Here is a 15,940-nt window from a genome sequence, read left to right as displayed (position 1 = left end):
ACATTAGAAGTGATATCAGCAGCTCTGCCTCATAATTAAAAACATCACGTTGTCATTGTTTTTCAAACAAACTTTAATCAATTTGGTGTTACCATTGCATGCCAGCTATTTTCTCCAGATTATCTGAGGGGGCAACTGTTAAATCAAACTATTTCAAAGAACAAAGCTGGGCGGGGAAGGGGAACGGAAGGGAGGGAAGTTTTGTCCTTGTCAAGGTCTGAAGACCTCCAAAGGTCAACCTCCCCCATTCTTCAAAGTGGCAAGCCTGACATCTGGCCACGGGACTTGGAATCGGATGTTCTTCCTTCCCCCAACTTCCACACTACAGCGTGCCCAGGCTATGGTGGTATTGATGAGCTCTTTGTGAGAAGGAGAAATAAGCATCACATGCGCCCCACAGGGCTGGCAGAAATCTGCAACAGATTTGCAATCACAAATCCAGTCCCAAGTGGTACCATTCCAGTTCTGCACTAGAGCAGATACAAAGGCAGTATGTCAAATGGGCATCCAACCACCAGCAGTAGAAAGACAGTATCCCCATTGCTCTCGCTAATCTTCCTGCTGGGTCCACTGAATATATAAAAAGCCAGAGAGACAATCATTATTTTATATTCTAATTACCTGCATGACAAAGGCCACCACATTTCCCCGAATTCCCATTTGGCCTCAGCTCTACAGAATTAAATCATCCTTAAACATCTTCCAGAGGTCAAGAATTCAAAGCAGCACTTGGTAAATCAGATCGGTGAGTTTAAAAGTGCACACCTTATTTTTTGGCTAAAATTCATCTAACTAGAATGCAAGGATGCCAAACAAGGTGTTTATACTGTAAGTAGACATAATTTTGTACTTCTCCTCATTATTCATGACACAGTCCCAAAGCAAATTTACAGCAAGCTTTTAAAAATAGCATTAATAATCTTAGGGGCTGTATTAAGACCCTAATTAAGATAGTATATGAATGTTTCCTGCTTGCACGTGAGGTGACAGATTTAAACTATACAGTCACAAGACTCCTTAAGGAATTTAGTTTCTTAACACCAGTTTGGGAAAGATGGTTGTCATTCTTGCTTCCATACAAGGTGTCGAGGCATTAAGTCAGAAGTATTTCACTGTCTTGGTGTGACCTGTTAAGCCACGTTTAGGACCCAGCTTCTCAGGGGACACTGTAATTCACAGTGTAACTCCCCTGGACCCTGGCTGCAGCTGGAAGCACTCACCAGCTCTGAAAGTGCTTTCCAAGATAAGAAGTGAGGCACCTAGGAAAGGAGAAGTCTTCTCACAAGCATGTAAACGCTTTGCTGAGGTGACCTTCCCAGCTCCACCCCGGACCTCTTCAGCAGAAGCAAGAGCAGGGTCTGGTTTCCAATGAACGATGTGGCTGCTTCAGCACCAAGACCAACCCGTCATTCGATATTAGTGCTCCCTGTCCGCTGCTCACACGGCAACTTTGGTAACAAAATTGATTTATCACACAATCTCCTCTCTTTCCCACAGCCCAGGTTCACCTGCAGGGTAAATCCCTCCTGCACGCTGCAGTCCCAGGGATCACAGCCAGCCTTGGAACAGGCTCTTCTAGAGCCCTCTCATCAGAAATGTCAAGTGCTGGCACTTCTGACTGCCATTGTTGGAACTGCAAGAATTAATTAAACCTGCAATTTTTTGGGAGCCATCAGCTCAAAAGAAGAGTTGACAAAAGGAAGCCCAAGCAAGAAACATGAGGTTACAATTCTGACCCCAATTTTGCATCATCAGTCCTGAACACGACTTTTGTTTGAACAGGTTATCCTGGAGAAACCATGCAAAATACACCACAGTTGAACAGCCTCTCCCTCTACTTCACCAAGGCAGAAAAAGACGCCTCTGACTTTGCAGTAAGAGTTAAACCTTGATGCAACTTTCAACTTAGATTAAATAGTCCTCCTTTCACAGGTTAACATACATCACTGACGTTATTTTTTTTCTTTTTGCTGGATAAACAGCACAAAGGCTGTGGAAACAACTGCCATTTAACAATGCATATCCTAGAAAGCTATAAACCAGTCCTGATTTAACTGAACTGACAACTCGTTATTACTGAAATCCATCACATACTCTCCGTGACCAAAGCTTTCCTGGCAGAGCTCTCTCTCTGGATTTATCATTAACATCTACATCCTAACGCTGCTAAATAATTCAGCGCAGCATTTAGCCTTGTGTCCCTGCCTCTCTACCCAGAAACCGCCCTCACTATTTACTGTATGTTCCAGCAACAGGGAGGAAAAACCTGCCTGGATCATGGTTCCTCCTTGCACCGTGTAGCTGAGGGGGAACCTCAGCTCTCGACACACAAGCATGAGTCTTATTTATTTTATTTTGTTGGGAAAAAGTGTTTATTAGATACCTAAATATAGAGCGTTATTTATCCACGCGGAATCATGACCGTGTGGGCTCAGATTCACATGCAAATTCCCCTTTTAATAATCCTAATGCAGGGAGTGCTCCAATCAGAGGGCTGTCAGTCCCGGCTCCCTGATACCTGATGCCAGCTTTGCTGGTAATGTAGGCCACTGAAGCAAATCCAGAGAGATTGGGTTGGAAGTGGAGAGCGGCTCTGAGATCTATTTGCCTGGCTTCCTGACGAGTAAAGGGGGGGTGTCTAACTTCTTTTTTTCTTTTCCACTATAAACGGGATATCATTTAAGAGGGATCATTAGCTGAGAGCAGCCCAGCTGGGTCAAGGCTGGGAGGCGGGGACGCAGTCGCAAGCAGCGAAGCAAGGTGGAGACACGAAGGCAGAAGACCAGATTAATGAAAGTATGAGGTGGCTCTTGGGCAGCAGCTGGAGAAAATTTGGACACGCTGACAGGGGAAACTATGACTGGCTCAACAGTGAACCGGGTGGGCCGCTTCTGGAAACTGAGCTTCAGGTCTGTACCCCCCTGCTCGTCTCTGTGGCACATCCTTTGACTTTGCATGTGTGTGCTCGTCTGTTTAACGCCTCGGTGTATAGCACAGAGTAAATACCTGGGTATTGGGACGTATCAGAGCAGTACTGCTCAACTACATAGAGTCAGAGCATTTCTTTAGTGCTGTTAAGTTGTTTTAAACACGTTTGTGGGGAAAGAAAAACAGTAAATAGAAAAATCTTCCTGGAGCAGCAGGTAAAGAAGTTTAATTATTTCTTTTAAGCATAATGCATTCTGCTATTCCTTGATTTCCTTTCTTTTAAATGCATGTTTACGCTTTGGATCTGGTCCCATGAAGCCTTTCTGCAGATGTTAAGAGTCAGCGGCAGTCAGCAACGAACTCTTGTTCCCTAAGCTGTGCGCTGATTACTTCTGCGAGAGAGGATCACATGCAGGCAAGTGGGGGAGGGAAGTAGCCCTTGGAGATAAAAAACACAGCCTGCCTTTCTGGCTTTGTCTGGGACACAGCGGAAGGGATTCTCTGATCAGAAATAATAATTTAAGGTGCACATATATCCCCAGTAATTGTCTGAGACAAGTAGCATTCGCAAATGAACTGTCCACACTCCTTAGCTGAGATAACAAGTGTACCGTTGTGAAGTAAAAAGGGGTAGGAATGGGGGGGTTAAGAGAAAAAGTAGTCTTTAAATGCCTCTCAAAATTTAACAGTCTGCCTCATCAGCAACACTGCCAGAGTTAGAATGGCAATGTCTTCACACCTGGAGACTGGTTTTGTCTGATAGCGAGAGAGCATCACCAGAGTCACAAGCTGACAAGTATTTGAAAACTCAGTGTATGTCTAAGCTCACTTTAAAGTTATGTATCATTATTAATGTATACAAAAACACATCAGAATGTTTTTTATTTGCCAGAGTTATATGTTTTTGCTTTTTACAAGCAATAATGAATCATCTTTAAGAAGCAGGATGGAGCTTGGAAAAGCACCTATGTGTGGACCACAGCCTAATGACTCCAAAGCAGACTTTGTTCCAAATCCACTTAAAACATTTCAGAAGTATTGGTTTCCTGATTCAACTTCAAAAGATATTAGTATAAATACGGGCAATATCAATAAAAATAATTCTAATAAAGTTCTGAGTACCCTAGCAAATCATTAACAACATCATAAATCCTAGCACCAATCAAACAATCGCTTCAATGGGAATTTAAGTAAGCAAAATAAACTGTGATTTTTCTATCCTTACACAAAAGCTTTCTTTAAACTCATGTTTGGTCTTATTAAGTCATTCCCTTCAAAGCCAGGTACTGGGCTTCTTTTGTCTATACAAAGAGTTAAATTCTAAAGCCATTCCTTTATTCATCATGGAAGTGCCACGCAACTGGGCCGCACTCTGCATTTCATTCCTTTATCAACAGGCACGAGTCAAAGCTCATCTAAACCGATATAGGTCACATAATCTGTAAGCTGGCAACTGTACATGCTCAGCATGTTAAAAAAAAAAATGTAGACAGACAGATTACTAATGAAAGGCTTTACTACTTCTAGTCTGTGCTCAGTGTTTTGGAAAGCTGACCCTCTGCTTCAGTCCCTACAAAGATATAAATGAAAAGAATAAACATGAGCCTACAATGGCCACAGCATACTACTAAAAATCAGTCCTGGGAAAACAGAGGCCTTTCTAGAAACATAATCTCTTTTACCCCCATGCCCTTTTCTGCCTTTCTCTTTATAAAGGCTATTTTCCCTGTATTTATGTGCCTGTAGCTTATTTCATGCGGAAAGTCGGAGTCTTCTTTTTGTCAATTCCAAACCTGACAATAGCAGTTTGTGATGACACAGGCAGAGCATGCTGACCTCCAGTGAAGCAGCAGCATCAAAACTAAACCAGTCAAGAAAACACTACGAAGTAATTCCCTCAGTTACTTCATACATTTCCAGGTGTTAAACAGTAGAGGATTTTATTTTATATATGTTCTGCAGTTGGTTTAGTTGTTTACACTTTCATTTCAATTATTCAAGATTCAGTTTTATTTCTAGATCATTTTATTTTCCAGTTCTGGCAGTTATTTCTGATACCTATACACACTGGTTCCTTTTCTCATTTTAGAGCCTCAGTTTTAGAAGTTAGTTTTAGTTCAGTTTAGAACTTCAGTTTTAACTTAGAACTTCAGAGCAAATATTATTTTTTTTCTAAGTGACCTTTGTTTCATTTTATTAAAGTTATTTCTGGGGTTTGTAAAATCTGGGCTTTTTTATGCCTATAAGATTTTTTTCAAGTCCTAATGTCAAAATCTTTGCAACATTCTTCTGTAGCCCCTTAGCCACTCATCCCAGAAATGGGCAGAAAACCACAACAGAAAAACAAAGACTAATACTGCTCAATTGTCTCACAATACTTTTGATATATATCCGGATATACCCACAAGAAGTTAATCAGCTTTTCTGAACTACATATTAATGTAAAATCAGTTCATATAATATGTTTGGCAGGAGGCAGTATCAAAATGGACATGTAACTCCCTGTGATTTATGCTTCAGGTTCTGGGCATCTGGGGGACAGTATTAACTTGTTTAAAACAATTTCTACTCAAGTAATACACTAAGTAGCCTACAGATTATTTCACCCAAATACGAAAGCTAAGGCTTAAGGTTAGCCATGTTTAAAAAACTATGGACAATTTGAAACATGGACTGAGAAAAACTGGTCCTTAACATCACCTGTTAGCATACAGGTTAGCATACATTACCCAATCCTTAATCCTGCTTCACAAGCTACTATTTTGCACATCGTAGTAAGATGTACTGACTTTTCTTTCACAACTGCATGGGCCATGGTATTCACTTCATTACTAGCCAGTCTACATGCTACTCTCCCCACCTTCCCCAGCATACAGCCCAGGGTCTTATTTAGCTCATCTTCTTCAAACAAGAAATTTCTTATGTCTTGTTTTATACACATTACTGAACAGATACTCACTGGGCACTTGTGTAGTAGAATAGAATAGAATAGAATAGAATAGAATAGAATAGAATAGAATAGAATAGAATAGAATAGAATAGAATAGAATAGAATAGAATAGAATAGAATAGAATAGAAGCAGAGCAGTTGGAAGGGACCTACAATGATCATCTAATCCAACTGCCAGACCACTTGAGAGAGAACACGAGGATATGAACTCTTTCATAACTACCTGTCATTTTTGCCCATATCCCTTAGTGCAATAAAATACTCACAGGCTCAGGGTGACGCCTTTCACCTTCAGAGACCACAACACAGACGCAGAATTTCTGCAAACCAGATCCAGGGATCTCAACCCAGGCACTCAAAGCGAGGTATAACTAACGAATAACACACAACAAACCCCTCAGATGAACTGTCTTGCCCCCCTCCCCCCACCCAGAGCATTCAGTAACAGAGACAGGAATACAGCTCCCCAGAACAGCATTCACTGTCCCCAACTAGCAGACAGTCCTCTCTCTTCCCCAAGTCTCCCAACGACTCAGTCACTACAGCCTCTACATATCCTGCAAAACATTACCCTGAGGTTCCGTGATCTTCTTCCCTAAGCAATCTATCACAACCCTAGAGTAGGCACTTTGTACACAATAATGTATTTAAAAATGATGTGCCTTGTGGATCAAATTAAGGATTCAAAGATTTCCAAAATGCTGGCATTTATTCAGTCTTGAGGACTTGAACTTGCAACTTTAGAAGCAATGTTACAGGTTACTCATGGAGGGCTTTTAAAAAAAAAAAAAAAAAGAAAGGCTTTCAGTGCAGTAACCATGCTGCATGCTGACACCCAAATGAATCTAGGTTGTCCTTTCCTACCTGCTTCATAGACTGTGGCCATCCGAGCCAGCTCATACTACAAATAGAATCATAGAATCTTCACGGTTGGAAAGGACCTTTGAGATCATCAAGTCCAACCATACACACACAAAAAAAACCCCTACAATCTCTGTCACTAGAGCATGCCCTGAAGTGCCAAATCTATAAGCCTACAGCACCCGGTATTCCCAGGTGGTCTCCCATCCAAGTACTAACTGGGCCCAGCCCTGCTTAGCTTCCAAGATCAGACAAGATCAGGCATTCTCAGGGTGCTATGGCCATAGGCAATAGTTTTTCTTCTTCCATTTTCTTACCATTAAATGCAAATTGGACCCCCCAACAATAATACATTTTACATATTTCTGTTGACAGGTATTTCTTTGCAAGACTCAAGATGGCTGGGTTCTAGTTGAGGCTTTGGAACAAAGTATTCCCCCGAGACCCAAGACCATTTGTTAATTCTTTCCATCAAGCTTAATCTTTCCTTCCCCTGCCTCCCAGTTCATCACTAGCCCTTTCCTTTTCCATGTTTTGCAAAGAGAATGTGGCTGGCACAGTGAGAGAGGAGCCCCACCATTTGCTCCACAGGCTTCTCTTCTTGGTCCTATCCAATCCTACTGCCCTCATTCTTGGCTCTCTTTTGGCTTTCCTCCCCACAGCTTTGCATCTTGGGTATATCCTCACAAGCCAAGGCTCTCCATCCAGGCTGCTGCACAGTTCTGATCCTCGCCCTTCTCCACTCCACCCTCCCCCAACGAGTCCGCAGCTCCTCACTTCAGGAATATTGGTTCTTATCCTGTGCTTCAAATCCACATTCAACCCACCAGTCCCTCTGTCTCCTCACCAGCCTGTGGATTATCAAAAATCCAATCTCTGTATGAGGCCACGTCTTATAACAGGACACGTCAGGCAACCATAACACTAGTCTGTGCTTCCACCAGCACACGAAGGACACACTGTCCCTGGCCACTACTTAAAACATCAGCTTCCTTTCAGTGAAATTCATAGGGAAGTTGCACTGAGTTTAAAGGTACAAGAATCCGGGCTTTATATCCCTTTTACTAGTTTCATGTAGGAAACACTGGGAATCTCACCCTCTATCCTCACAGCCACCTCACAGCCATGATAGTCCACAACTCACAGATGCAAAGAACATCGCTTCAAACCAACTGAAAGCCTGCTCCCTACAACCTAAACCCAAAACTTACACTTCAATCCCAAAAGAGATTCATGATCTCCACTGATCATGAATAATGCTTCCCAATATAAGCCCAGCTCTTCTAAATACTTATTATAAAAGCATTAGTAACATAACAGTATCAGCCTCTCAATATACATAATGCACAAACATAATACTGAATGCTTTTTCTCGTTTTTCCTGAGAAGTGTTTTATGCACATCATAAGACACAATAATAAAGCATTAACAAACATTTTTAAGAAAATCCCCTCCTTTTTTTAAAGATGATTTAACGCCTGCATTAGAATAATAGCCGAACAGTTTCTTCCAACTCTGTTGTTTCCTGTAGCTCATTTAATGATCAGGTAAGACAACAGCTTGTACTGCCAGATACTCTTTAATAAATGATCAGTAAATATGAGACAGTTCTTTAGTATGCATTTTTGTGGCAAAAGACAGCTGGGGAAAAAAAAGCTTAATAGCTAATCCTCAGTAGTTTCAATGTATTTTAAAATTACTTTAATGGCTTTGGCCTCAGACCACATTACCTCAGGAAAAAAAGCTGAAGTCTCCCCTACACTATTTGTTAGAAGTCAAAACCTATTTACTTTAATTTTCTTAGGCATGAACACATACTAAGAATTTTGTAATACAACAAAGAATTGGAAAGGTAACAAATGCCTGGTAGATAACCAGTTGACTGTAAGTTACAGTGTGATTTTGTAGCTAAAAAAATGACTGTGATTCTTGGTAGAATAAGCAAAGAAAGTTTTCATAGACTAAGAAGGGGGCTCTGGAGTTACTGTCCCTTTCCACAAAGCCATGACCTCCAACAGCTCATTGGCATCCCTGCTTCCAAATGCTTTGAGGAAAGAACCACTAAAGTTATCCTCGCTTGAAAAGCTGCCTTTGTTCAAAATAAAGGAAATCTGACCTATTGACCTGTTTAGTCTCACCATAAAAATGTGGAAATGCCATCTGATTACAGTCTTCAAGTAATTACAAAGGGAACAATTTGATAATAAACAACATTTTAGGGTTTGGGCTTTTACTCAGAGTTTAATCTAGAGAGGGGGTGAGAGTCAGTTATTAGAAGCTAGAGCTAGATAAAGTCAGACTGTTAATAAGATATATTAAATTTTAAAAGTGAAGTTAATACAACAGAAGAGCACAAATTTTATTTTTTTAAAAAATATCTTGTAACTCCTGTTAACTCTACAGTGCAATTATAAAAGCTGTGTGACAGAGGTATGTTGTGCTACATTTTGCAGGAGATGAAGCTGACCAGATAGTCACAGCTGCTATTACTCTTACATCACAAGTTCTTTTTCCACAATTTTAAACAGGGAAAGTGATTCTTGGATAGCTGGCAGAACAAGCTCAAGAAAGAGCCCCAGTCCAGGCTGTCCTAGCACACTGTGTTTTATTTTGGGCTGTCCTATAAGGTTAGAACAGCCCAAAGAACAGGTATTGTGGGCAGTGGGTCCTGAGAAAGGGACAGTTGTCATAATATTTGTTCTTTAAAGTACTCAGTGCAGTTTCCAAATAGAAAGAAACAATACTAGATGGTGGATTGCCAACCCTATTCCTCTGCAATTCAGTGTTCTCCCAAGTTTTAAAAGCTTAACCGATCTCTCACAAAGAGGACTGGTCCCAGCACAATACAAAAGTAATAAAAATTTCATACCAAAATACACACAATTCCAGGTTGTTGGTTTTTTTCCACCCATGGAGACAGGGTTTCTCAGAAACCCCCCACTCTTCGCAGCATCTCCATTTCTTTTGTCTCTACTTGTCAAAGTATTTTTTTTTAACGGACCAGCAGATAGAATGTGACAATTCATGAGCCTGCAAAACATACTGCTTGAGTGCCGCTAATGCAGACTGAAGGTAACTTGGAAAAGCATCACCTAGGTGATAGCAGAGGGAGGTGGAGAACGTGTATTTTCTCTCCAATTAAAGAGGTCTCCCGGATTCCAACACGCTACCTATTTGCTTTAATTACAGAGCAGACAACAGACAAGTTCAACCAAAGACGACATAGAACCATTTCTGTGCATCATATTGCCTGCCACCATGATGCTCTTCCTGGCATTCCTGCTGCTCTTCCTGTACCGCCGTTGCCAGCGCCCCACTCCGCAGGGGCAGATCTTCAGCATTGACCTCCCCGAGGCCCTGCCCGAGCACGACGTGTCCAATTTCCTTTCCGTGCTACCCTGGAACAGCGAACAGAGTTTCCAATACTCCACTCTGGTCCCTGATGCCACGTTCCTCACTGTGTGTTTGCCTCCATCCTATGAGGAGGCCACCATGAAGACTTCCATGGATGAGGCTCACATTGAGCTCTCTCCAGACCCAGTGCCTCCTTACGAAGAGAGCATGCTGCAGTCCAGCGGCACCAAATAAACTTCCTACGGAAGCACCTTAGCTGAAGCATGCAGCCCCTCAAGGCATGAACATGGAACTGCTATGGCCTTCAAAATCAGCAAAAAGATTCCAAATGAGGCGCCAAACCAATAAATTAATGAAGGAAGAAAAGTAGAGTATCAAGGAATGAGTCTCTTCACCTCATGCTAGGATTCGCCACCTTCCACTTGTGGCAAGCGTACACACACAGCGTAGCACCAAATCAATCCCAGACTGGTAACACCAGTATTCCAGTTAACAAAGCATGTCATGCAAGGATTAAATTTAAGGACAGGTGGGAGTCTGTCCCTCTGCAATCCCTCAGCTACAAGGAAACATGAATTATGCCATAGATTCACCAGCCACAAAAAGGGCTTTTAGCACATACCTATTCCAGTTTGGCTTTTTCTTTTTTATGTGTTTATTTTTAATTGAGTTTCTGACAAGCTGATTTACTCAACCTGTGTGTGTCAACATCACATATTTCTGCAGTGCTCTGGAATGATCGCAACACCTCTCAGGAAAGTAAATAAATATACAACCTCTACAAGACTTCCAGTGAGCATCCAAAGGGTTCAAACGCACACTGTGGGATAAAGGCTGCCTTTTATGACAGCTGAACAACGAGGACAACCAGTGAAGACCTGGTTATTCTGGGTGAGGAAGACTCCAGCAGCACCACACAAAAGCACGCTCTCAAGCTCTCAAGTGTGCTTGCTGCAAGGTCTGCTACTTGCCAAGGTCTGCAAGGTCCCAACAATCCAGACTACTGGCTTGATGACTTTTCCAACTTTCCAGTCTACAAAAACAAACCCTGTGACCTATTTGGTGCAGCGTGTAAAAGAACTGGGGAAAAATTAATAAAAATTAGATGCACACACTCACAAAAAAAATCTGGTCTGTATTTCAAAACTGCATTCCCCTTCATCACTAGAGCAAAGTAAATCTCATTCAAGTGCATTGGTGACAGTGGTTCAGTTTGTCAGGAGGGTTTGCACATGCTTACTCTTAGACAATGAAGTTATTTTTAATTCTTTCTTACACGATAGCATTTTTACTGTGTTGACAGATGCTCTTGTTATGGGAGGTAGCTATTATGGATCCTGACAATCTCAAAAATGACAGCTTCTTCCTTCCAGGTGTGAGCTATTCCATGACGTTACATTCCTTCTGGCTTGCCAACATAACAACTACCAGATATTATTGTGTGCAGTCTTAGCGTAACTCCTAAACCCAAAGGCTGTCCAGACTTGCACCTTGTGATTCCAGCAACTGTCACGAGGTGTCAATATCAGCCAGTCCTGCTTTGTGAACATAACACATTCTTTTTTTAAAAAAAGAAAACAATAGTGGAGGAATAAATCATCAGTGTACAGCAGAAGAAAGGCCACTTCTGAGCTACAGGTAGTTAAATTTCATGTTGTTATGGCACAAATCACATCACCACAGCAACCAAGTACTCCAGGTCAGAACTGTGGATCCCACTCATACAGTTCCCTTAAACCAAGAAAAAGTGTTTGCCTTTTGTAATTTGGAAATGGGATTATTTTCTTGAACTACACTTTTGAGAACGTTATCTTTTCTAATGTTCCCTTTTGGTCATCAGACTCTAAGAAAGGCAGCAGCAGATGTTTTGGACAAATCCAAATGCAACAATTATTTTTCTTTTCAGATCATAACTGGGGTGAGTTCCTGGTATTTGCTGATGCATTTGAAAGTACTGTATTTGAATGTCTCCTTGCATTTTGTTTACCTCCTTAATATTTGGTACATGCAGTTCTTGCCAGCTACAAGGAAAGCTGGAAAAAAAACTCAAGAGCCCCAAACAACACATGCTACCTAATCAGCAAGATACAAAGGTCTGAGGTTCAAAGATAAATCACTTCTGCCTCTTGTGTCTGTATTCAGCAGAATTGTACAGGTATGCTGGAAAATTCAGCCTTCATTGTATCGAACTGAGTGTGTTTTGCCTTAAAAGATCTGTCTTCTAAATGAGTTGCTCAGTTCTTCAGCACAATTTCTTGTTTACCTTTACCAGGGTAGTGCCTGAAACCCAGCCCCTGGGCTTGTCATTCTAAACTGCTCTCCAGTTACTTTAGTTAGAATTAAGATAACTTCTTGAGTGGAATTTCTTGTGACCAAGACTGATATACTTCTAGAGCTAGTCAAGAACTGCTATTCTCTCAAAGAATATAGAGACTGATTGTCTCTGGCATAGTATTTATTGGATAACTCTCAAATCCTGCTTGAGACAAACAGTTTCTGTTCATTTGCATTACTATAGAAAATTAAACGCAGGTACTTCCTCAAATCCAAATAACAGGAACACCCCCATGACTTAAATTCTTCTTTCTAATGGACTAATGGCTTTTTATTTCATCTGGAACTGGTATGCCTTACCTCACTCCAACACAGATTTGTCTAGTCTTGCATGTTAATTGTCCCGTAATTCTTAATTATTATTAACCTAACCAGCATCTCACTCTTAAATCTCCGCTCCAAAGAGACGGTCCAGTAAAACAAAAAAGAGAACGCTTCTTATGCAAACATACTGAAATTGATCTCCCTTGCCTAGAAGATACCTCTGATCATATCAGCCTGTGGTGACGCATGTCAGTAACCACAGTATTATTGGTATTGGTGCTACTGGTTGCAGACACTTATCAGGTCCCTGGGGTAATGAGGTCCCGGCATCCCAGCAGAGAGCTCATGACCTGAAAGGAACTCATATCCAGCTATACAGCAATAGCAAGTATAGAGTATACCTTTCATTTTCTCATGTGCACTAATCTGAAAGGTGAAGGTTTAGAGCGCACCGTCCAAAAGACGGACATGGGAGTTTGGGCTGTAGACAAGAAGACTGCGGAGAGCCATTAAGTTTTCAAATACATAAAAGGTAACTGCAAACAAAGCAAAATAAACATACTTCATGCCTGCAGCAATCTGGACTGGTGCTAGTAAACTTAAAGTGCAGCAAGATTAAGTCAGAAAAAAAATTTCTAAAAGTGAAGTGCAGTCTGAAAGTGCAGTGAAGCATCACCATCTCTGGACACATTAACCATTTGTCAGGAGTGATGAAGGAGCCTAACTGGAGCAAGGAATGGATTAGGTGTCTTCTCTGGGTCCTTTCCTGTTCCTATGCCCTAAAGCTATATACAAGTAACTTCTGTTCATCACGTCTAAGTTTTGTATGAAATCAGATATCTGTTTCTTCAAAAATCTAATAATGTGAAATTTCACGTGCATCCAGAGATCACCGTAACTGGCATTGTACTTTATAACCACAAGGTCCTTATATATGTTCTTCTTTTTGTTTAAAACTGATGAAAATTAGGACTTACTAAATATTAATGTCTGCTAATGCACATATAAAGTCTTACAAGTTGTGAACTCACCACGACATGAAGGGTAACTGTATTTCAGTTTTCCACAAAGAAAATTCTGATAACCATGATAAGATTAATTATGTATATCCAACCCCTTGTTTATACTTAGTAAGAAACTATGGAATGATACAGGCCTCCTCTTATTAAAGAGGTTTTCAAAAACTTAGAGAGCAATCTCTGTCCTTGTCCTCTCTGTAAGGGCTGCCAGAGTCAATTATTGACACTGGTCCATTACTCTGTGGAATATGATGCACATACATCCACACACATTGCTCAAAAGACGCGTAAAAGAAAACAACAGAAGTAGTTTATACAATATGGTTCTACTAAATAGACACTGAAAGTATGCAGCACATATTTCCAGTAATAAAACAATGGTTTAATATTAATAGAATATCCCACCTCTCTTTTCTTAACAAATGGAAGAAAAGATGACACAGATCTTTGCAACCACAATAGGAGCTGAGAAACTAAAAATCTTGGATAAAATTGATTCATGCTTGTACACAGATTGAGCATCTGGCACCTACTCTTTGCTGTGCTGAAAACTAATTCATGACTTACTGGTTTGTACTTGCCAATGATAAAATGTGTTTCACAGGACAGTCACTGCTCAGTCTTATGACATAACCTGCTTCCCCCATGGTCTAGAACATGATCATTTCCACTGGTGTGCAAAGGCATTTCGGCACACACATTTAATTTTATTGAAGAGGAATGCTCATTTGTAACATACATTTTGATTAGAAATTTAGAGTCCTGACTTCCTGAAGTGGAATAAATTGAAAAAAAACCAAAACCCGCACCCCCAAAAACCCCAACATCAAGTCAGAATGTCTTATGGTAATTCAACAATACCATGGTGGCCAAGAAAGTACTGCCCCAAAAGTAAAACATTTGTCCTAATCTATGTTTACAAGGATTTTATCTGGGTCCCTCCAAATACAGACACACAACTAGTTTTGCCACTGGCATGATGCTCCAGTAGTAAAAGAACTCTTATGAAGAAACTCTTAGTTTCATCTATATGGGAAGTTGAGTCAGCAGTCTTATGGTGGCTAGGAGTGCAACTTTACTTTATTTTTTACAAACTGTTAAGGAGGAAAAATGCACCAAACCAACCATCAAATAAGAATACGCTGAATGCTTATAGCAAATAAATTATTCACTGAATCCTCTCTTAAAAACTGTCCATAAGTGAAACAGTTAGGAATTTTTAATCATGTAATTTATTAATTCCAGACTAATCGCTAGTAAATAATCATGTTATGTCATGACTTTTGCCACACAATAGTTCTTTTCCTCAATTGGATAACCATATCTTCTGCAGAACAGGAAAGGCAGGTGAGTGTGAAGCATAAGGACATTATCCTCTGTAATTGACACAGCATGCTGTTCTCAATGGTATATCTAGTACACCTGGCTACAGCTAATAAATCAATGCCTCAGAAGCATAGATGCCAATGAAGACAGCAAAAACTCCTTGGGAAAAAAAAAAGTCTCATTAAAAACTCTTGGATATTTAGAGCAGTCTGACAGCAGTGTAAATGTACATTTGCACTTTTGCCAGCTTTCCATTAAAAAGTTAAAAAAAAAATCACAGTGTTTTTCACATTTGTTGACAGCGTGAAAGAATCAAAGTTGTTTATGACTCTGACTCCATCAGTAGTTTTACTTCTGAATATTCACACAAACGTAACATCTAGGATAGTTTGTCAGAAAGTAAGAATAAGACAGAAGTAGCAATCAAAAATTTTATATATAGAATTTCAAACAAGTCATGCAATTAATACCCTGTTTTGTTCTCCAGTTCTTTCCATATTCGTTTGTTCCTACAAAGTCAGGATGTTGTTTTTTTTTTTTCTTTCAGACATTTCCATCTGTGACAAAATAAATACCTGGAAGCAGAAAAGCATGTAGAGGAAATCCTTTCCAATCATGTCAACTCCATTCGTAGGATTCAAGGTCTGGGGTTTTGTTTGTTTGTTTTGTCCAGGTTCAAACTGAGGGAACTGAATGCATGGTTTTTAGTTCTTGGAGTGCAAATAAACTGAACTCCTTTAGTGGCCTTTCATGCACAGAGCACAGGAAGCAGAGCTGTACTCTTCCTGCCCTACCCCCTCAAGCATCCTAAAGGAAACAAATATGCAAAAGAATGCAAATAACAATGAAAAAACAGTAAGACAGAACATGCCCATCATGAAATAAACCTCTTACAAACTGGCTT

At 40.5% G+C, this 15,940-nt stretch overlaps 1 protein-coding gene and 1 pseudogene across 1 annotated transcript; one reads left to right on the top strand and one right to left on the bottom strand.

Moving 5' to 3' along the window:
- Positions 1-2,798: 2,798 nt before the first annotated feature.
- On the top strand, positions 2,799-10,327 carry SMIM28 (small integral membrane protein 28). Its single transcript, XM_074580851.1, has 2 exons — positions 2,799-2,909; positions 9,929-10,327. Exons 1-2 carry the CDS (start codon positions 2,799-2,801, stop codon positions 10,325-10,327), a joined length of 510 nt encoding a protein of 169 aa, XP_074436952.1.
- LOC141741516 (5S ribosomal RNA) lies at positions 6,910-7,028 on the bottom strand (annotated as a pseudogene).
- Positions 10,328-15,940: the final 5,613 nt, after the last annotated feature.

The sequence above is a fragment of the Larus michahellis genome, chromosome 3 (assembly GCF_964199755.1).
Source record: "Larus michahellis chromosome 3, bLarMic1.1, whole genome shotgun sequence".
Taxonomy (NCBI): domain Eukaryota; kingdom Metazoa; phylum Chordata; class Aves; order Charadriiformes; family Laridae; genus Larus; species Larus michahellis.
This window is presented reverse-complemented; position numbering and strand designations above follow the sequence as displayed.

Coding starts and splice junctions, on each gene's coding strand:
- SMIM28 (XM_074580851.1), top strand. CDS start 2,799: ATGAGGTGGCTCTTGGGCAGCAGCTGGAGAAAATTTGGACACGCTGAC. Junction 2,910..9,928: donor TTCTGGAAACTGAGCTTCAG/GTCTGTACCCCC, acceptor CTTTAATTACAG/AGCAGACAACAGACAAGTTC.